The sequence below is a fragment of the Pyrus communis genome, chromosome 14 (assembly GCF_963583255.1).
Source record: "Pyrus communis chromosome 14, drPyrComm1.1, whole genome shotgun sequence".
NCBI lineage: Eukaryota > Viridiplantae > Streptophyta > Magnoliopsida > Rosales > Rosaceae > Pyrus > Pyrus communis.
In genome coordinates this window covers 511569-531616 of record NC_084816.1, presented here as the reverse complement: position 1 = coordinate 531616, position 20048 = coordinate 511569, and the positions used below count along the sequence as shown (strand labels likewise).

General features: G+C 39.5%; 2 protein-coding genes, 1 long non-coding RNA gene and 1 other non-coding gene across 14 annotated transcripts; 1 reads left to right on the top strand and 3 right to left on the bottom strand.

The window, feature by feature from the left end:
* Window positions 1-5597: 5597 nt before the first annotated feature.
* LOC137716618 (uncharacterized) lies at window positions 5598-7180 on the bottom strand. Of its 3 annotated transcripts, XR_011065699.1 has the most exons (4): window positions 7013-7179; window positions 6486-6559; window positions 6252-6407; window positions 5598-5955 (listed from the first exon to the last, which is right to left on the bottom strand). It is a non-coding gene; the product is annotated as an uncharacterized lncRNA (long non-coding RNA). The 3 variants fall into 3 exon arrangements; XR_011065698.1 differs by having other exon boundaries at window positions 6189-6559; window positions 7013-7180; XR_011065697.1 differs by having other exon boundaries at window positions 6252-6559.
* A 1860-nt stretch (window positions 7181-9040) lies between these two features.
* On the top strand, window positions 9041-17005 carry LOC137714771 (putative disease resistance RPP13-like protein 1). Of its 8 annotated transcripts, none has more exons than XM_068453910.1 (14): window positions 9041-12857; window positions 12942-13029; window positions 13107-13216; window positions 13362-13558; window positions 13643-13852; window positions 13951-14062; window positions 14184-14360; window positions 14455-14583; window positions 14722-14817; window positions 14927-15027; window positions 15140-15359; window positions 15429-15738; window positions 15854-15937; window positions 16019-17005. In XM_068453910.1, the coding sequence occupies exon 1, from the start codon at window positions 9099-9101 to the stop codon at window positions 12807-12809; it is 3711 nt and encodes a 1236-aa protein (XP_068310011.1). In that variant the 5' UTR covers window positions 9041-9098; the 3' UTR covers window positions 12810-12857; window positions 12942-13029; window positions 13107-13216; window positions 13362-13558; window positions 13643-13852; window positions 13951-14062; window positions 14184-14360; window positions 14455-14583; window positions 14722-14817; window positions 14927-15027; window positions 15140-15359; window positions 15429-15738; window positions 15854-15937; window positions 16019-17005. The 8 variants fall into 8 exon arrangements, with proteins under 8 accessions (XP_068310011.1, XP_068310010.1, XP_068310005.1 ...); XM_068453909.1 differs by having other exon boundaries at window positions 14910-15027; XM_068453904.1 differs by having other exon boundaries at window positions 14722-15027.
* Window positions 17006-17085: 80 nt separating this feature from the next.
* On the bottom strand, window positions 17086-19713 carry LOC137714773 (constitutive photomorphogenesis protein 10). Of its 2 annotated transcripts, none has more exons than XM_068453914.1 (4): window positions 19407-19713; window positions 17997-18070; window positions 17718-17865; window positions 17086-17422 (listed from the first exon to the last, which is right to left on the bottom strand). In XM_068453914.1, the coding sequence occupies exons 1-4, from the start codon at window positions 19594-19596 to the stop codon at window positions 17325-17327; spliced, it is 510 nt and encodes a 169-aa protein (XP_068310015.1). In that variant the 5' UTR covers window positions 19597-19713; the 3' UTR covers window positions 17086-17324. The 2 variants fall into 2 exon arrangements, with proteins under 2 accessions (XP_068310015.1, XP_068310016.1); XM_068453915.1 differs by having other exon boundaries at window positions 17718-17793.
* Window positions 19714-19762: 49 nt separating this feature from the next.
* Window positions 19763-19834, bottom strand: TRNAM-CAU (transfer RNA methionine (anticodon CAU)). The gene has a single exon. It is a non-coding gene; the product is annotated as a tRNA-Met (tRNA).
* Between the last annotated feature and the right edge of the window lie 214 nt (window positions 19835-20048).

Genomic DNA, 20048 nt, shown 5'->3' with positions numbered 1-20048 from the left:
AGTTCCATTTCATCATACCATGAATGTGCTTCCCAATAAATGGGTGTTCAAGATTAAAAGAAGAGCTGATGGTACTATCGAGCGTCACAAAGCTCGTTTAGTAGCCAATGGCTTTCACCAGAAAGCTGGGGTGGATTATAATGAGACGTTCAGTCCCGTGGTTAAGCACACCACCATTTGGTTTGTCTTGAGTCTTGCCGTGTCCAAGAAATGGCCTGTGCGCCAACTCGATGTGCAAAATGCGTTTTTGCATGGCCATTTATCTGAAGATGTGTTCATGCGTCAACCTTCAGGTTTCATTGATCAGCAGTTTCCCAACCATGTCTGTAAGTTGCAACGTTCACTTTATGGTTTAAAACAAGCGCCTAGGGCTTGGTTTCAACGGTTTTCGGATTTTTTACTTCAACTCGGTTTTGAAGAATCCACCTGTGACTACAGTTTGTTTGTCTTCAATAAACGAGGTGTCTATCTTCTCCTGTTAGTCTATGTCGATGACATCTTAATTACAGGAAATAGTTCTACTCAAATGGCAAATTTGATAAAGAAACTTGGCAGTTTGTTTTCCATGAAGGACTTGGGACCATTGAATTATTTCCTGGGTATTGAGGTCCAATATAATGGTGATTCCATGCATCTCAGTCAGTCTAAGTATGCCTTAGACTTACTCACTCGAACTAAGTTTACTGATGTCAAACCTATTTCTACTCCGGTGGTGACTGGTCAGAAATTGAGTGCACATGTTGGTGATCCCCATGAGCATCCAGAAATGTATCGTAGTGTTGTTGGTGCTTTACAGTATCTAACACTAACTCGGCCTGATTTGTCGTACGCTGTAAATCAGGTGTGCCAGTTCATGCATTCACCAAAGAACACACTTTGGGCAGCGGTTAAACGCATACTTCGTTACTTAAAAGCAACGTTTAGTCATGGCTTAATATATCGACCTGGAGATGCCACCTTAACAGCCTATTCTGATGCAGACTATGCAGGTAACCCTGATACTCGTCATTCTACTGGAGGCTTCTGTATTTATTTGGGCTCCAACCTTGTGTCCTGGAGCTCGAAGAAGCAGAAGACTGTCTCAAGATCGAGTGCCGAGGCGGAGTACCGGCAATTGGCTTATACTGCCGCTGAGCTCTCATGGTTACGATCGTTATATCGTGATCTCCATTTGCACTTGGTTCGACCAGTTATATGGTGTGATAATGTCTCCTCGATTGCTCTTGCTTCCAATCCCGTTTTTCATTCCAGAACCAAGCATTTGGAAGTTGATTTTCATTATGTTCGTGAGAAAGTTGTTCGTGGGCAGCTTTTGGTTCATTATGTCTGTTCTCAGGACCAACTGGCTGACATTTTTACCAAAGGGTTATCTTCGTCAAGGTTTAAGTTTCTAGTTTCCAAGCTTCCAGTTGTCTCCCCACCAGTAAGCTTGCGGGGGGCTGTTAGACGAAGTCCACCTCAGGATACTTCTCCCGTGCATTAAGTGTTAATGATGCTCCTCATGCAGTGCACTGTGCTTTACAGTTTGCACTGTGCTTTACAGACTGGAAAATGGTTTACCACCTAAGGATGTATGATTATGCATAGTGGACAGCAAGGATGCCACTTCCAGTTGGTTTTGTTTATTTGCATGCGTATGTAGTAAAACTGTATATAAAACTCTGCTGCAATGGCAGCAGACAATGTAATTCAATACAACAGATTGGATCCAAATTTACACCTCCGTCCACCATGGCTTATCCTCTTCCATCCGCCATGACTTCTTGCAACGCTGCCCCTGGTACTAGCTCGTGGACCGGAGCGCATTGGCCCGACCCAATTCCCTCACCAAGGCTTACTTTCTCCGACGCCGAAACACTAATTGAACTCGTCGTGTTGACCATGGTCATTGCCTTCATGTTCAAAGAGGGAAAAGAAACCTTGGCCTAGGTTCGAGCTTGGGTTTTATCTGGGTTTTCATAATTCGGGGTGGCCTGAGTTGTTCGTTGTGAAAAAATGGCGGAAAGGGATGGTGGTGCTCACGATGTAGTGAAGCAGAGAGGGAGAGAGTTAGAGTAAAAGAGAGTTAGAGGTGAAAGAGAGCCGAGAGATGAGAGGGAGCTAAGGTGAAGAGAGCTCGAGCAAATCCGAGAGTGAAGGGGATGGAGGTTCTGGGTTTGGTTTGGTTTGGTTTTTTTTTTTTTTTTTTTTTAATATTTTAAATTTGGGCCAGGAATTTTTTTTTAATGTTTAATTTCCATGTGACCCCTTATTGACATGTAGCGTCCAGTCATTGTCCACATAGGCACCACATCATTAGTTAAAAGAAAACTTAATAGCCAGACTAATAGATATATGAGACTGTCCCAAAATTAACACTTTAGATATGACTCTGGGACGAAAAAAACTTTATACACTAAATGTTGAAAACCACGAAACTTGAGGGTAGTAAACTGATATTTACCCAAAAAATTAACTCACAAAATTGCTATGCAAAAACTTTCGTTTTACAAGAAACCTCAAACATTTTGAAATTTTTATTTTTTTATTCCGACAACATACTTTTAGTTTAGATAAATAGTACTACTTTGAGATTGATTGATTATCTATTTAAGTCTTTGTCGATGAAAAGTAAAGAGGTCATCTCATTAACTTTCTCGATGATGTGAAGTATTATCAAGTTACTTAACATTTGGTACACTGAAAGCTGAATTTGATATTAAACTTTGCAAAACTATTAGTCTTGTATTCAAACTTTAGAGTCCGAAAATCGATATGTATTTCTTCCTCGGCAGCAGACACAAGATAAGCTTTATGGTTGTCGAAGATAAGCTCTTTGTGGTTGTCGAAGATAAGAAAAAGAGGTGGTGCAGGTGGAGGAGGCCACGGGTCCGCTGTCCCCAAAATAAATGTCTCCTTGGTGTCTGTTCGGTAATTTTGCGACACCTATCCAACACTTAACAGAGAATTAACACTCAAGCCCCCTTAACAAACCTCCTCCTCTGTTATTTCTTTGTTTGCAACCACGGGTTAGAGCAAAACCACTTTTTTCAGTTTTCATTAACGATAACCGAAAAATTGATTGATGAAAAGATAAAACGAGTTTGAAATTGAAATATTGAAAGATACAATGACTTGTTTTGACAAATTCGTTAAGATTAGCAGAGTGGACGTTCCTGGTGGCGTGTGCTCGCAACTGCTGGCCAGAAGATATGGAGGATGAGTCTATCGGAATGGTTCTGGTACCAGTGGGTACCTCCATAAGAGAGGACTTAAACGTTCGAACCAAAAAAAAAAAAGAAAGATTTAATAGTGGTAATTATCTGTTAAGTGTTGAACAGGTGTCGTAATATTAAATAAGAGACATGAAGGAGACATATATTTTGGGGACAGCAGAACTGTGGCCGGTGGAGGAATGGGAAAGCCCGCCTCCCTAGGCCATTTTTTTGTTGGTTTAGTTTTTTAATTTTTAATTTTTTTAAATTGGTAATTTTTTAATATTTATCTAGATCATATTGACATGTGGTGCTCAATTCCTGTCCACTCCAACTCATACTTTGTTAAACAAAATGAGCATTGCTACGTTCTTGCATCGTGTTTTACACTAGACATGTATACCATTTTTCAATTTTTCTTGACTTTTGAGTCAAAATGATTTATATAAGATTGACATAACTATTTATTTTGATCCAAGATTTAAAATCAATAAAAGTAATCACTGTGACTGTCAACATTAAAAAAAATTCAAGATGCCGGGAACTCCAACTCACCTCTGCCAGTTGGTGTTCCGAACCAATGGCAAGTTAACAAAAGAAAAAAAAGCACCAGCAAATTCTAATCGCCAAGGGGTCCATTGATTGTTTCTCCTGATTAGTTTTAGTTTTTCTGATTGGTACCTCGGTCCATTGATTGTTTCTCTTTATTGGTTTTAGTTTTTCTGATTGGTACCTGTTCAGCCAAGTGCGTCGGGGTTCAAGTCCCCTCTAAACATCGAGGCCATGGCACTACATCACGGGATGCAAATGGTGGCTGATTTGGGGGCAGCTGCTGTGGAAGTGGAGAGTGATTCCACTCTAGCTTTGGCGGCGCTGCGACAAAAGGAGCAGGATTATTGTGTGTTTGGTCTAATATATTTCATGATGGCAAGGCTACGCTATAATGCAATTGTTCATTATGCTTGCGAGAGAGATGGGAGACCAACAAGGTTGCGCATAGGTTAGTTTCCGATATGTGTGTGTGTGTGTGTGTGTGTGTGTGTGATGACTTACGCATGACTTGACTTGAATTTGCGTAGAAACATTGCAGAGTCACTCGCAGCATAGGCGATCATCTTATTCATTAACAGCTCCAGAGGAAGATGCAGTGGAGAAACGGATGATACTTCTTTACCAAATTTTGATGGAGAATGGTTTGGAGCAGGCCTTCATGTTTAGAAACTTTCTTGGTACGCAACAACTCTGAACCGTTGTAGTGCTTCACGTACGTCGCAGTAAAATTGCTAATCAGTTAGGGGTTCATGTTAGCTGGGAAAAGAGACACGTCAGTTAGGGTTCATCGTTCCTTTTTCACTCTCAACTCTCAAGACAAAGTCTGTTTCTCAAACAAAAGTTGCTCTCCACCACTCACCATCTGGACTAACAAGTTCGAAATCTTTGGATCAAAACACCTGGCACTCTCGAATCCCTGCCCGGAGAAGGACCTCAACTACTAGGCTCTCTTCAACAGCTATGCATCGTCGATTGTCTTGCGTTCCTGCTAGAAGAGGATTTGCCGCCAGTCTCTTTCTTTTCTGAGGATCACCAAAATGTTTGTGTCAGGATTTTGGCTCGTCAAAGTTAGTGTCCTTTCTTGTTTAGGATCATATTAGGAAAATTAAAGATGCACCGATTCTTCTCTTAAAAGGACTAGAAAGAATAAAAGTTTCCTTGTACAATTAGATTGGAAATCTTAGAAGATCATTGGAAAAAGGAAAGAAAGTGCACTTTCCTATTACATATAGAATAGGAAACTTAATTAGAGAATAGGCATGTAAACCACACCCTATACTTATATATAGGGGGTGGCAAGGCTAGGGAAAGCTTGCTGGAAAGCTAGAAACAAACGCTGGCAAGTGAGAAAAGCCAGAGACAGCCGAGAGGGACAAAGAGAGATTAGTTCTAGGGTTCTGCAAAAGTATGGTAACTCTATTATTAATCAAAGAAGCCATTGTTTCTCTATCCAGAGAAATTACAACTGGACCTAAACAAAAGTTATACCAAACCAGTATAAATCTTGTGTGTTTTTAGTTATTCTCTAATTTGTTAAGTTTAGTGTATTTGCCAGATACATCAAAGAGCAAGATCCAAAGGAAAGTCAGAATTATAACAGTTTGTTCTTCTTTGAACAAGAGGCGTGCAGAGAATATGAAGGGAAAAGATTGAGCCAAGATAGTTCACATTCCTTGCAATTTTCATTGATGCAAATCAAAGTCGGAACTTTGAACCACTTTTTTTTTAAATCTTGTACTTAAAACTGCTTCTTCTCAACGTTCCTGCATGACTTCTTCATAAGAAAGAGAGAGAAACAGGTGAATACGAAGGTCTTACAAGAAACTTACAATCCCGGCAGCATGCACCATGTAAACTTAGTAGAGCATCAAATCAAGCAATAGGGATATATTACATATGATATTGATCTCATAAGAAGGATATATTACAAGCATTTTCCTTTGAGCATGGTTTTCGGTTATTCAACGATGGGTCCACAAAAAATTCAGCTGGTACATTCATGCTTGGTATCAAACCCGTTGCGTACATAACACGCTAGCTCACAGTATTCAGTTCATAACATAACGTCCTTCCTGACTATTTGAAACGATATAAGAAGATCCCAGGTAAAATCACTTAGCAAATCGCAGCGTCCACTCAGAAGCAAGCTCATCATATTTAGCTTTATCTTCCAAGTACAAACGGGCAATGCTGGGGACAAGGGGATTATCTGCTCAGATGTGAATATCCATTCAATCAGTACAAAAAATACATCATGCTGCTCAGGGGTGCAAGCTAAGTTATTATTATGGTTGGGAATATTTTTCTCTGTTCCTACATCATTTTTCATACGAGACATGGATCCAACCTGTTATCAAAATTTTTTATTTGCGTGGAATTATGACAAAATTTCCCTTAAAAATACTTGCATAATTAAGATCGACGAAGGGATATACTACTTACATAATTAAGACCGACGAAGTGATATACCGAAGGTAAAATTGGAGGAAAGATATTAGAACTTACACGGATCAGGTCTTGTGAAGATGGATCGGATGGCTAGTAGCAACTTGGTTATTGTTAGAGCTGGACTCCAACTATCCTTTAACATTTCCAGGCTTAGATTGCCATTAGAATCAACATTGCAATGATAAATTCGAGTTGGGAATACAACCTACAAAACTGATCCTTAAAGTAAAATAAATAATGAAATAAGAGAGTAATAAACAGCACTATTTGGAGATTTATAGGACGCAATACCTTTGGAGGTTTAAACGGATAGTCACTCGGAAACGTAATGTCAAGGAAATATATGCCACCGTGGTAAGGTGTTCCTAGGAACAAGAACACAGAAGTGTGTCAAAGCTCGCTATGGCCAAGGAGAGGTTAGATCACTCAATCTACATAGTTATTAGCAGCTTACATAACAAACATAAACCGAAAAGCCGGTCAAAATCATATCCAGTGGATAATTTATTCAACTCCATTCAAAACATAAACCATATCAGTAATGTAATACTACCCAAAACCATAAAAGAGCAGAAAACGGCATTCTTACACGAAAAATGAAGAACTGATGGGTTCCCACAGCATTCAACTTTCACAAGACACAAAAATTACAAATTTGGTTCTAAGATAAAACCTATTGTCCGCAAATTTAAGTTTTTCTGACATCCATGCCACAAGACATCCAAAAATAAACCTCAGTAATCGACCTTAAATCTTAACCAAAACTAGTCATTCAATATATCAAATTGAAGCCCAACGAACAAGGAATGGGAATATACCTTTGGTTTCCTCAACCGTGGCCGGAGTTGGCCGGAAAATGGCCTGGAAGGTACGGGTTCAACGAAATCAAGTGATTCAAAAACAACAACCGTACCTCAAAACGAGACGAACAGATTGGTACCCTCCTTGACGGCTAAATCGCCGTAATTTGGTCGGAAAATGGCTCGAAAACCTCGGAGGTCGTTGGAAACTATTCAAATGGATATAACTTCTTCAATACTCAACGACATTGGGTGATTCAAAAACGAAAATCATATTTCTCGATGAGAAAAAGAGAATGATACCTTTCTTAACTCGTTGTGGATCGCTCGAAAATTGGCGGCCTGCGTCGGAGTTGGTGTACGAGGCTTCATGGTTCGACTTCTAAGATGCCAAGATTATGGTTGTGTTCGTAATGATGAGATAAAGAAGATGGTGATGTCGAAAATGTGTTTTGATGATGATTTTAGGATATGGGTTATGGGTGTGGCACAGTGAAGGAGGAGAAGAGAGAGAGAGCTCGAGAGAGAGAAGGAGAAGTCCGGGAGAGAAGGGAGAGGGATTCCATGAGATCGGGGGAAGATCTGCCACGTGTCAGCTCGCCAGTGGTTCATGATAGGGAAACATCTCCAATTATAAAATTACCAAAATACCCTTATTGTTCCGAGTTCCGTAAAATCTTTGTTTTAGCTCCAACTTCACTTCCGCTTATGCCCACGCATTTGTAACAACGAGTACTACGATGCTACACCAAGGGAATGAATCTTACGTGACACAACAATACGGTCAACAAAAGTTAGCGTTTTTATCTCGAAGGGCATTTTCGTAAATTCACATATTAAAATTATAAAAACCTTAAAATTTAGGAACGGGTCGTTACAAACAGTACCTGATGAAAACTTACTGCACGATATACGATTAATGTACATGATTTACGGATCTCGAGATCCTTGCAAAGAAGATTCGGAAGTGAGAGATGTGAAGGACAGTTGACTCGTGTGGTGGTCGTACAGCCGTCACTAGTTTCTGACTATGGTAGCAACTAAAAACTAGTTAAATGAGCAGTTGATGACTTCTTGAATTTCTTTATTAATTTGATTAAATTAATTTCCTAAAAAAAAATTGATTATGTTAATGATTGTCCATCTGTTGTTTATCAAATATTTTTCTTTATACAAATGATACTTAAAGAGCTAGTCAAACAAAAAAGCTCTGATTTGACAACAAAAATCACAGAATCAAGTTACAACTTTGCCATTTTATTGATATACCAGAAATTTTGTTTTTATAAAATCAAATGAAAGTTTATTATATGCACTTTTCTCGACAAAATTTGTGTAGTAATGCAATTTAACGACATCCAATTAATCCTGTCGAAGAGAAACTCTCTAATACAATGTCCAATTATTAGAGAGATTAATTAAATGCTCACTTTCAATACCACCAATATTATCTTTAACTTGTTAACTACTATATGCATAATCCGACAAGTATCAGGTTTCATTATTAATTAAAATGGAATTAATATGTTTAAAATATTTTATTTCTCTCTCATTCTGCTGATGTGAGATATTTCAACAAAGTGGCTACATACATTTGCAAAATAAAAGAAAAAATTAAAAGAGAGATTTGAAAAGAAAAGAATATATATATATATATATATATTAATGCTCAAGGTGTTGATGCTCAAGATGTCAACACGTATCATATTGTACATGAAATCGGTAACCTCTTTTATATATAGAGTTGTGGAATTGACCCGGAGAACCAAACCGTTGAATATGGCGCAAAAATCCAACGTCATCCAACCGACACATTACGTTTTACCACTAAATATGTTTTCCTATTCCATAATTTTGATTCACAAGAAAAGGAAAATGTCATCCCTCCGACGCATTTTCTACACCCTTCTGTACTCCTTTGGAAATTTCAACCCACACGCCAAGACACATGTCCATCCAAGTCGTGTCACTACTGATTACGATGTAAAATTAAGATATATAATCCTGCAGGCTTTGCTAGTTCCTTACTTGAATTTCACAAGAATTTCCAGTTTTTCAACTTCAAATTCTCCATCAAAATTAGTCTTTTTGCCAAGAAGGGAAAATGGCTTTGGTCGGAGAGGCTTTACTCTCCGGTTCAATCCAGGTGATATGCCACAAGATTGCCTCCAGAGAGTTCATGGACTTCTTCCGGGCAAGAAGATTCAACCATTCACTCGTGGACAGACTGAAGGTGACGTTGATGACCCTCCATGCAGTGCTCAACGATGCAGAGGAGAAGCAGATTGTCAACCCTGCCGTCGAGATGTGGCTTGACGAGCTCAAAGATGCTGTGTTCGATGCCGAGGACTTGGTGGATGAGATTGATACTGAAGCTTTGCATCACAAGGCGAAAGATCAGACTGGGACAACCCAGGTGTGGAACATCCTTTCTACCTCTCTGAATCCTTTTAATTATAAAGGCTTGAATGATAGATTAGAAAATTTATTCAACAAGTTGGAACACCTTGCAAAACAAAAGGATATCCTCGGTCTTAGAGGAGGTGTTGGGGGCAAGGTTTCACAAAGAAATCCCACAACTTCTGTTGTTGAGGAAGGATTTTGTACCTATGGTAGGGATGGAGACAAAAAAAAGTTAAAAGCTCTACTGCTGCTATCTAACAATGAAGGTAGCAATAATTTTTCTGTAGTCCCTATAGTCGGAATGGGTGGGGTTGGTAAGACAACTCTTGCTCAAGTCCTTTACAATGATGAACAAGTTAAAGAGCACTTTGATATGAATGCTTGGGTTTGTGTTTCCGAACAGTACGATGCTTTGAGGGTGATTAAGACCCTTTTTGAGCAAATCACCGAGAAATCTTGTGATATCTCAGATATGAATTCCCTTGAAATTCGACTAAGGGAACAAGTAAGGGGAAAGACATTTTTATTTGTCCTGGATGACCTTTGGAATGAAAGCTATGGTGATTGGGATCGGATACGAACTCTTTTCACGTATGGGGCGAAGGGAAGCAAGGTCATTGTAACAACAAGGAGTAAACGTGTTGCATCCATCGTGCACAATACCATTCCAATTCACGACTTAGAAAAATTGTCGGAGGAGGATTGTTGGTTGCTACTGAAAAAACATGCATTTAGAAATGAAAACCCTAGTGCACATCCAGACTTGGAAGAAGTTGGTAAGAAAATTGCACGTAAATGCAGTGGTTTGCCTTTAGCTTCAAAAACACTAGGGGGTCTCTTAGGTTGTAACCTAGACTATAAGGAATGGAATCACATATTGGATAGCAATATTTGGGATCTACCACATGCTAATAGTGTTCTTCCTTCTCTAAAATTGAGTTACCATTATCTTCCAACTTACTTGAAACGATGCTTTGCTTATTGCTCAATTTTCCCGAAGGACTATGAATTTGATAAGGAAAATGTAATTCTATTATGGGTGGCAGAAGGTTTAATTCCACAACCAGAGAGCGAGAAAGCAATGGAAGAGGTTGGTGAAAGATACTTTGATGAACTGTTATCGCGATCACTATTTCAAAGATCAAGATTGGATCAACCAAAATTCACTATGCATGATCTCATCAATGACTTGGCTATGTCTTTGTCTAGAAAATTTTGTTTTAGATTGGATCAGGAAAACTCACATGAAGTTCCTAAAAGAGTTCGCCATTGGTCGTATATGAGAGGAAAATTTGATACAGCCCCAAAATTTAAGCCATTAGATGGAGTTACATGTTTGCGTGCCTTCTTGCCAATGTCTTTATCACCATATAATAGCCGGGGAAATGTAAGTAATAAGGTTCTTGATAAATTACTGCAAGCACAAAAATGTTTACGGGCATTTTCATTGTCAAGATATGATAATATCAGTCGCTTACCTGATTCCATTGGTAAACAAACACACTTGCGCTACATTGATCTCTCTTACACAAAAATTATAAGGTTACCAGATAGAGTGTGTACTCTTTATAATTTACAAACTCTATTGTTGTTAGGCTGTTTTTCTCTTGTTGAATTGCCTGCAGACATGAGGAAATTGATTCATTTGCGTCATCTTGATATTAGTGGAACTAAAATAAAAGCGATGCCGGTGCAAATGGGTAAACTAAGAAGTTTGAGAACGCTTACTGCTTTTGTGTTAGGGAAATCTACTGGGTCAAATATTGGAGAACTGAGGGAGTTGTCGCACCTTCGAGGAAAAATTTCTATCTTGAATCTGCGAAATGTAGTCGGTGCTATTGATGCCTTGCTGAAGGATAAGAAAGATCTCAATGATGTAGAGTTGTCATGGGGTAGCGTGGTCTCCGACGATTCCGTGAAAGAGAGACAAGTACTTGAAAGCCTTCAACCTTCTGTAAAACTGGTGAAACTGACCATCAGGTCATATGGTGGAACCAGTTTCCCGAAATGGGTGGGAGACTCGTCCTTCTCCAACTTACAAGTGATGCGTCTGATTGATTGTAGTAATTGTAGTTCTCTGCCACCAGTTGGTCAGCTACCTGCTCTGAAAGAGCTCTACGTCGAAAAGATGGAATTTGTTACGAGTGTTAGTGCTGAATTCTATGGGGGAAATCAACCATTTCCATCTTTAGAGAAGCTAGAGTTTATGGATATGCCAGCGTGGGAGGAATGGGTGCCTCCAAGTGGAGGTGAAAGTCCAGATTTTCCTCGTCTTAAGAACTTGACTTTAATAAATTGTGAGAAGCTGAGAGGAAACTTGCCCACTCATCTTCCTTCCTTGAAGGTACTTTGGGTGTCCAACTGTGAGGTTCTACATGAAAACAGAGCCAGTAATACCCTGAACACGGAATCCTTTCGGCCATCTCTTGAAGAAGTGCAAATAAGAGGATGCCCGGGTCTCTCATTGCTACTAGAGACGACGGAGACGCTGCCGTCGCTTCAGATGCTCCATATTAATCTTGTTGGGACAGGGACACAGTCGTTGCCGCAAATGCTGCACAACAGCAATCGTCTTCAAAGTTTGACTCTATATAGCTGTTCCTCACTCTTGTCGTTGCCTTCAAATGGTCTGCCCACCACCCTGACGTCACTCCGTATAGAGCATTGCAAGAAATTAGAATTCCTATCACCTGAGATGATGGCCAAATTGACTTCCCTTCAGTCTCTGGATCTATTCAATAGCTGTGATTCTCTGAGGTCCTTCCCCTTGGGCATTTTCCCTAAACTTTCATCTCTTGATATCGATGGTTGTCAGAATCTGGAATCCCTTTCTGTTGAAGGAGGAGCAAATGAAAATCTCAACCATCTCAACACCCTGGATATCAGTTACTGTCCAAATTTTGTCTCTTTTCCCTACGGAGGACTGCCCACTCCCAACCTGACTGACTTTAGAGTCGCTGGATGCGAGAATTTGAAGTTGTTGCCGGACCGAATGCACACCCTCACCGCCCTTCAACGTTTTTGGATACAAAATCTTCCAAATGTGGTGTCATTTGCACAGGGGGGTTTGCCTTCCAACCTACATTCATTTTATTGTATCGGCAGAAGCCAGGATGTGCTGGAGACGTTGCTTAATGAACAGCTGCTCCCCGCCACTCTTCACACTCTCGATATCTCTTATGTATCGAATCTGAAGTCTTTGGACGGGAAGGGACTTGAGCACCTCACTTCTCTTCAAGAGCTACGAATTTCATGCTGCAAGAGTCTCGAATTCCTGCCAAAAGAGGGTTTGCCGGCATCTCTTTCTTATCTGATCATCTGGGATTGTCCTACACTGAAGAAGGCAAAATATTGGAGAAAGATATCTCGCATTCCTTGCATAAAGATAAATGACCAAGTCATCATCCAATGAGCTTTCATTTCACTCTCTCCAACTCTCAACTCTCAAGAAAAAAGCCAGGTACTTTTTTATTTATATTGATTGTCTTCATCAATATTCTTACTTAAATTCAAGTTTAAGAGTCCAATTCCAATGAAATTACAGGAGAATGCGAGGAGAGTGACTTCTTTCTAGTCTGATACCGTGAAACTACTTGGGGTGGATATATATATATATTCCTGCCTGAGAAGAGGTAAACCCTGCATGATGGTTTTTTCATGCTTCTCTCGGCATAACTTTCTCATCTTTCACTGTAACTGTAATCTTCAGGTAGGTTGTGTTTGCTTGAATGCCAGTACGTACATTACGATACTAGATAAGGAGGGTGGTTGTTGTGCTATAGATTTCACCGGTGGAACATTGCGGATCAGCTGTAAATTGTAATTAATCCCTCTCACTTTTTCTATATTCAGTTTGCCTTATCCGTATTGCATTTATATAATCACTTTAACAGTTCAATTCAACCATATGCTAAGTCAAGAAAATGTGATAGGACTAACTGATATATCGGTTTCATTGATGCAGCAAGCAAATAGAGTAAACCTGTAAAGACAGGATCATCAAATGTTGCTCTGGGTTTCTAGACTATCAACTTTGAAATCTTAGGACGGAAATGGACTTTCAACACCACCTGGACTTCATCGGTCCAGAGAAAAAACTATTGAACTGTAAGGATAGGATTATCAGAGGGCAAATGATGTTAGATTACATCAACAACTCAGGTACTTGTGTATATATATACTGCTGTGGTTTCCATACGGCGGAATGCTTACTCATCTTTCAATGCCTATGTCATCTTGAGGTAGGTGTATACACATGTTTCTTTACAAACACAATGTTTGAAGAGAGCATGGCTTATTAGCACCGCTTGCTAGAATGCCAGTGTTACTAGACTCGGTGGCTGGCTGCCGTGCCTACAGATTTCAGTGTAAGCAGTTGAACACTTGAGTGTTACTAGACTCGATAGCTGGCTGCCGCGCCTACAGATTTCAGTGTAAGCAGTTGAACACTTGAGTGTAAGTTATTCTTCCTTTCCGTAACAGTGTAATTCAACCATGCTATCTGTCAGGACAACAAGATGGGACTGACATATACGTTGGCTTTGTTGATGCAGATGGCACCTCTATAATTGTTAAGATAGGATCATCTACTGCCAACAATTTAAACGTGCATAAATTAGTTGTCCTTGAATGGTGCTAGCTCCGGCTGTCTGGCATGAATGAGAGGTAACCCCTGGAACGATTTTTTTTTTTTTTTTTCTAATACTGCTACGGTTTGAACTTGGAATATGAGAGGCGCGTCTTTTCATCTTCTCTTGATGTCACTCTCATCTTCAAGTGGGTGCAGATATGCTTTTGTACAGGCAAAGTGGTTGAATAGCTCAGCGTGATCGTTGTAGCACTAGCCATCATGCTCGCGCTTGTTGGAATTCCAGTAAATGATGTTACTAGAATAGGTGGTTGGCTGGTGTGCTATGGATTTCACAGGAGTGATATTTCTTACGTTGAGCGCTGCACATGAGCTGTAATTCAGCTTTCCACTCTCTTTTATTTTAAGTTCCATTTGCTTGTTTTCTAAGATAATGTATCAGTGATAATTTATTCATCTATGAATTTAGGAGTATCTTGTTGAGCTCGGGATGAAAGAGGAAAGCAATTAAGTTGGCATCCTATTGAAATGGAAATGAGAGAAAACATGTCTTTCACAGTTCGATTTAGATTGTAACAATGGTACAAAGCAAGTGAAGGTAAAAAGCTCTGCGTTCTTTTCCTACATTTGCATCAAAACTCTGCATCCCCATCCCTTAAAGGAAAATATCACATGTTTCTATCTGAACTTGTGCCTATTGTTGCTGGCCGCCTATGAACATCTTATCTCCTGTTAGCGAACCAAAGGAACTAAGAGATTATAGCATTCTTCTCGCCATTGTGGATTTCATGAGCAATCACGAGAATATTCAAAGTTGCATCTGGACTCGGAGGTTTGTTTTCAATGTATTAGCGTGTGTGGTGTCACGTGGCACGCATGGCAAGTTAACAAAAGAAAAAAAAAATATTTATTTGAACATTGCAGATTTTCTCACTGTGTAGGCGATAATCTGATTCATTAATCGCTCCAGTGGAAAGAAGCTGTGGAGAAATAGATGATGGGGAAAGTTGGAGCAGCCCCTGAAAATTTAGAAACTTTTTTGGTAAGTAATAACTTCAACCATGATAGTGCTTCGTGTATACATTATTGCAGATAGCACCAGTAAATTCTAATCGCGAAGGGGTCCATTGATTGTTTCTCTTGATTGGTTTTAGTTTTTCTGATTGGTACCTGTTCAGCCAAGTGCATCGGGGTTCAGTCCCCTCTACACATCGAGGCCATGGCACTACATCACGGGATGCAAATGGTGGCTACAAAAGGAGCAGAATTATTGAGTGTTTGGTCTAATATATTTCATGATGGCAAGGCTACGCTCTAATGCAATTGTTCATTGTGCTTGCGAGAGAGATGGGAGACCAACAAGGTTGTGCATAGGTTAGTTTCCGATATGTGTGTGTGTGTGTATGTGATGACTTACGCATGACTTGACTTGAATTTGCGTAGAAACATTGCAGAGTCACTCGCAGCATAGGCGATCATCTTATTCATTAACAACTCCAGAGGAAGATGCAGTGGAGAAACGGATGATACTTCTTTACCAAAATTTGATGGAGAATGGTTTGGAGCAGGCCGTCATGTTTAGAAACTTTGTTGGTACGCAACAACTCTGAACCGTTGTAGTGCTTCACGTACGTTGTCGCAGTAAAATTGCTAATCAGTTAGGGGTTCATGTTAGCTGGGAAAAGAGACACTTCAGTTGGGGTTCATCGTTCCTTTTTCACTCTCAACTCTCAAGACAAAGTCTGGTACATGTGTACGTATTTCGCACCACTTATCTGTAGTTAATGTTAAATTGATTGTATTTTCCTATATAATTGGTTTCTTCAAAGTTCGACACTTAACTGTGTTTGGATGAATGCCAATGCCAGTGCCAGTACAAGGAGGCTGGTTGTTCTGCTACAGATTTTACCGAAAGATTACATCTCCGGTTGAACAGTGATGATTCGTAAATTGTACTGTACCTTCCTTTTCCTTTGCTTTCTTCATTTTGCTTGTCTAGATTTGCATTTATAATATCTGTGCTTTTTTAACAGTGGAGAATTTAAGATTCGGTTGGAGACATTGCTCAAACAAAAGCTGCTCTCCACCACTCACCATCTGGACTACCAAGTTTGAAATCTTTGGATCAAAACACCTGGCACTCTCGAATCCCTGCCCGGAGAAGGACCTCAACAACTAGGCTCTCTTCAACAGCTATGCATCGTCGATTGCCTAGCGCTCCTGCTAGAAGAGGATTTGCCGCCTGTCTCTCTCTTTTCTGAGGATCACCAAAATGTTTGTGTCAGGATTTTGGCTCGTCAAAGTTAGTGTTCTTTCTTGTTTAGGATCGTATTAGGGAAATTAAAGGTGCACCGATTCTTCTCTTAAAAGGACTCGAAAGAATAAAAGTTTCCTTGTACAATTAGATTGGAAATCCTTATTGATCATTGGAAAAAGGAAAGTAAGTGTACTTTCCTATTACATATAGAATAGGAAACTTAATCAGAAAATAGGCATATAAACCACAACCTATACTTGTATATAGGGTGTGGCAAGGCTAGGGAAAGCTTGCTGAAAAGCCATAAACAGACGCTGGCAAGTGAGAAAAGCCAGAGACAGCCGAGAGGGACAAAGAGAGATTAGTTCTAGGGTTTTGCAAAAGTATTGTAACTCTATTATTAATCAAAGAAGCCATTGTTTCTCTATCCAAAGAAATCACAACTAGACATAGACATAAGTTCTACCGAACCAATATAAATCTTGTGTGTTTTTAATTCTTTAATTTGCTAAGTTTAGTGTATTTGCCGGATACATCAAAAAGCAAGATCCAAAGGAGTCATAATTATAACAGTTTGTTCTTCTTTGAACAAGAGGTGTGAAGAGAATATGAATGGAAAAGATTGAGCCACGATAGCTCACAATCCTTGCAATTTTCATTGATGCAAATCAAAGTCGGAACTTTGAACCACTTTTTTTAAATCTTGTACTTAAAACTGCTTCTTCTCAACGTTCCTGCATGACTTCTTCATAAGAAAGAGAGAGAAACGGGTGAATACTAAGGCCTTACGAGAAAATTACAATCCCGGCAGCATGCACCATGTAAACTTAGTGGAGCATCACATCAAGCAATAGGGATATATTACATATGATATTGATCTCATATGAAGGATATATTACAAGCATTTTCCTTTGAGCATGGTTTTCGGTTATTCAACGATGGGTCCACAAAAAATTCAGCTGGTACATTCATGCTTGGTATCAAACCCGTTGGGTACATAACACGCTAGCTCACAGTATTCAGTTCATAACATAACGTCCTTCCTGACTATTTGCAACGATATAAGAAGATCCCAGGTAAAATCACTTAGCAAATCGCAGCGTCCACTCAGAAGCAAGCTCATCATATTTAGCTTTATCTTCCAAGTACAAACGGGCAATGCTGGGGACAAGGGGATTATCTGCTCAGATGTGAATATCCATTCAATCAGTACAAAAAATACATCATGCTGCTCAGGGGTGCAAGCTAAGTTATTACTATGGTTGGGAATATTTTCTCTGTTCCTACATCATTTTGCATACAAGACATGGATCCAACCTGTTATCAAATTTTTTTATTTGCGTGGAATTATGCCAAAATTTCCCTTAAAAATACTTACATAATTAAGATCGACGAAGTGATATACTACTTACATAATTAAGACCGACGAAGTGATATACCGTAGGTAAAATTGGAGGAAAGATATTAGAACTTACAAGGATCAGGTCTTGTGAAGATGGATCGGATGGCTAGTAGCAACTTGGTTATTGTTAGAGCTGGACTCCAACTATCCTTTAACATTTCCAGGCTTAGATTCCCGTTAGAATCAACATTGCAATGATAAATTCGAGTTGTGAATACAACCTACAAAACTGATCCTTAAAGTAAAATAAATAATGAAATAAGAGAGTAATACCTCAAATATTTAACTATTCTATACTCTATCAAGTTTCCAGAGGAAACAGCACTATTTGGAGATTTATAGGACGCAATACCTTTGGAGGTTTAAACGGATAGTCACTCGGAAACGTAATGTCAAGGAAATATATGCCACCGTGGTAAGGTGTTCCTAGGAACAAGAACACAGAAGTGTGTCAAAGCTCGCTATGGCCAAGGAGAGGTTAGATCACTCAATCTGCATAGTTATTAGCAGCTTACAGAACAAACATAAACCGAAAAGCCGGTCAAAATCATATCCAGTGGATAATTTATTCAACTCCATTCAAAACATAAACCATATCAGTAATGTAATACTACCCAAAACCATAAAAGAGCAGAAAACGGCATTCTTACACAAAAAATGACGAACTGATGGGTTCCCACAGCATTCAACTTTTACAAGACACAAAAATTACAAATTTGGTTCTAACATAAAACCTTTTGTCCGCAAATTTAAGTTTTTCTGACATCCATGCCAAAAGACATCCAAAAATAAACCTCAGTAATCGAGCAACAAAATCACAAACCTAGGGATGGAGCTATTAGGACGTGCTCAGTATCTTTGAGGGTAAAGACTACATATTCTACTACCCACAGGCCTACGATGTTATATCACCCACAGTTACAGATAAAAATCAGAATAAGCACCATAATCCAAAGGGCATGATTTTATCACGCCAGACATGCAAATGAAAACCCCTTTGCAGCAGACGAAATAAAACTCGATCAACTACAAATCCATAATCAGTATAATGAGTTGAAAAACGAATAAGCTTGCTTGACGCGCATGCCAGAAACCTAATACTGATAAAAAGACCTTGGCAGCAATCTTAAACAAAATCATGTTGCAGCCACACATCAGCTAAAGAGTTGAAAAACAAGAAAGATTGCTTAGGGAACTATATTTGCACTACGCAGCAAGCTAGTTCTGATGAAATACTCGAAAAAGGCAAAATCCATTTTCATGTTCTTCCCAAAAGTAAACCTAAAAATATAAAAATCGATCCGCCTTAAACCCAGAAATTCGAAACCAACCCATCACCCAGGAAAGTACCAAAATTCTTCACTTTTAAGTTTTAAACCTTACACTTCACTCTGGTTATTAAAAATTAAAAAAGCAAAGAAAAACAAAGCAAGAAAGCAAAGCAAACAAATATCTCACAAAAGACCATCAATTTTGAACCCAAAACCCCACACAGAAGCAAAATGCTAACAAATTAAAGCTTAATCCAGAAAGCAAAGTAAACACAATACACAAATCTCAAAAGAGAAAACTGAGCTGGGAAACCAAAAATTCATCACCGAACCATCCATTTCAAACCAAAAACTCCACACTGGAGTAACAAATTAAGCTTAACCCAGAAAAATAAAACAAACAAAATCCATGCGACAATTCATAAAACAGAAAGAAAAAAACAGAGAATATCGTTTTATTTAAGTGATTTGCAGGAGGGAAGTGAAAGAACCTGGGGGGCCAAAAACGGTGGCGATCCAGTGGTAGAGATTGTCGCCCTTGGGCCCAGCGCAGCAGTCGGGAGGTGGGTCGATGTTAAGCTCCACCATTTCTCTATGAATCCTCTTCCCTGAGGACGACACTGAGGTCGTCGACGCCCACCTCGACGATGATGCCAACGACGGTGCTGACGGTGTCGTCATCTTCGACGCGCCTGTCACTTCACTTTAGGTGAATTTAGAGGAAAGAAAGATAAATGCTGCTTCGGTCAGAAGCTGCAGTGCAGAGGTTGGATGACGGAACGGCGCCGTTTTGGGTGAATTTAGAGGGAAAAGAGGAGGAAACAACAAAAAAAGAAGTAAGATAATTTATCAGAGCCAGGTTTCGATCCTGGGACCTGTGGGTTATGGGCCCACCACGCTTCCGCTGCGCCACTCTGATGTGTTGACAGATGGGGCCGAAAGAAAGTATAAATTGTTTCCATAACTCTAACATTGGTATTAAACTTGACAAACAGGTCATGTTCATGTCGTATTGTATCATAACCGTTAAGATAACGGGACTTGTCGTGTCAAACATGTTATTTTAACAGTTTTAACAGGTGACCCAATAACGACCTGATTCGTAAACGAATCGTGCCGTTTCATGCTAGATT

Coding starts and splice junctions, on each gene's coding strand:
- LOC137714771 (XM_068453911.1), top strand. CDS start 9,099: ATGGCTTTGGTCGGAGAGGCTTTACTCTCCGGTTCAATCCAGGTGATA.
- LOC137714773 (XM_068453914.1), bottom strand. CDS start 19,596: ATGACGACACCGTCAGCACCGTCGTTGGCATCATCGTCGAGGTGGGCG. Junction 18,071..19,406: donor CACCGTTTTTGGCCCCCCAG/GTTCTTTCACTT, acceptor TCTTGTTCCTAG/GAACACCTTACCACGGTGGC. Junction 17,423..17,717: donor CTTCACAAGACCTGATCCTT/GTAAGTTCTAAT, acceptor ACATCTGAGCAG/ATAATCCCCTTGTCCCCAGC.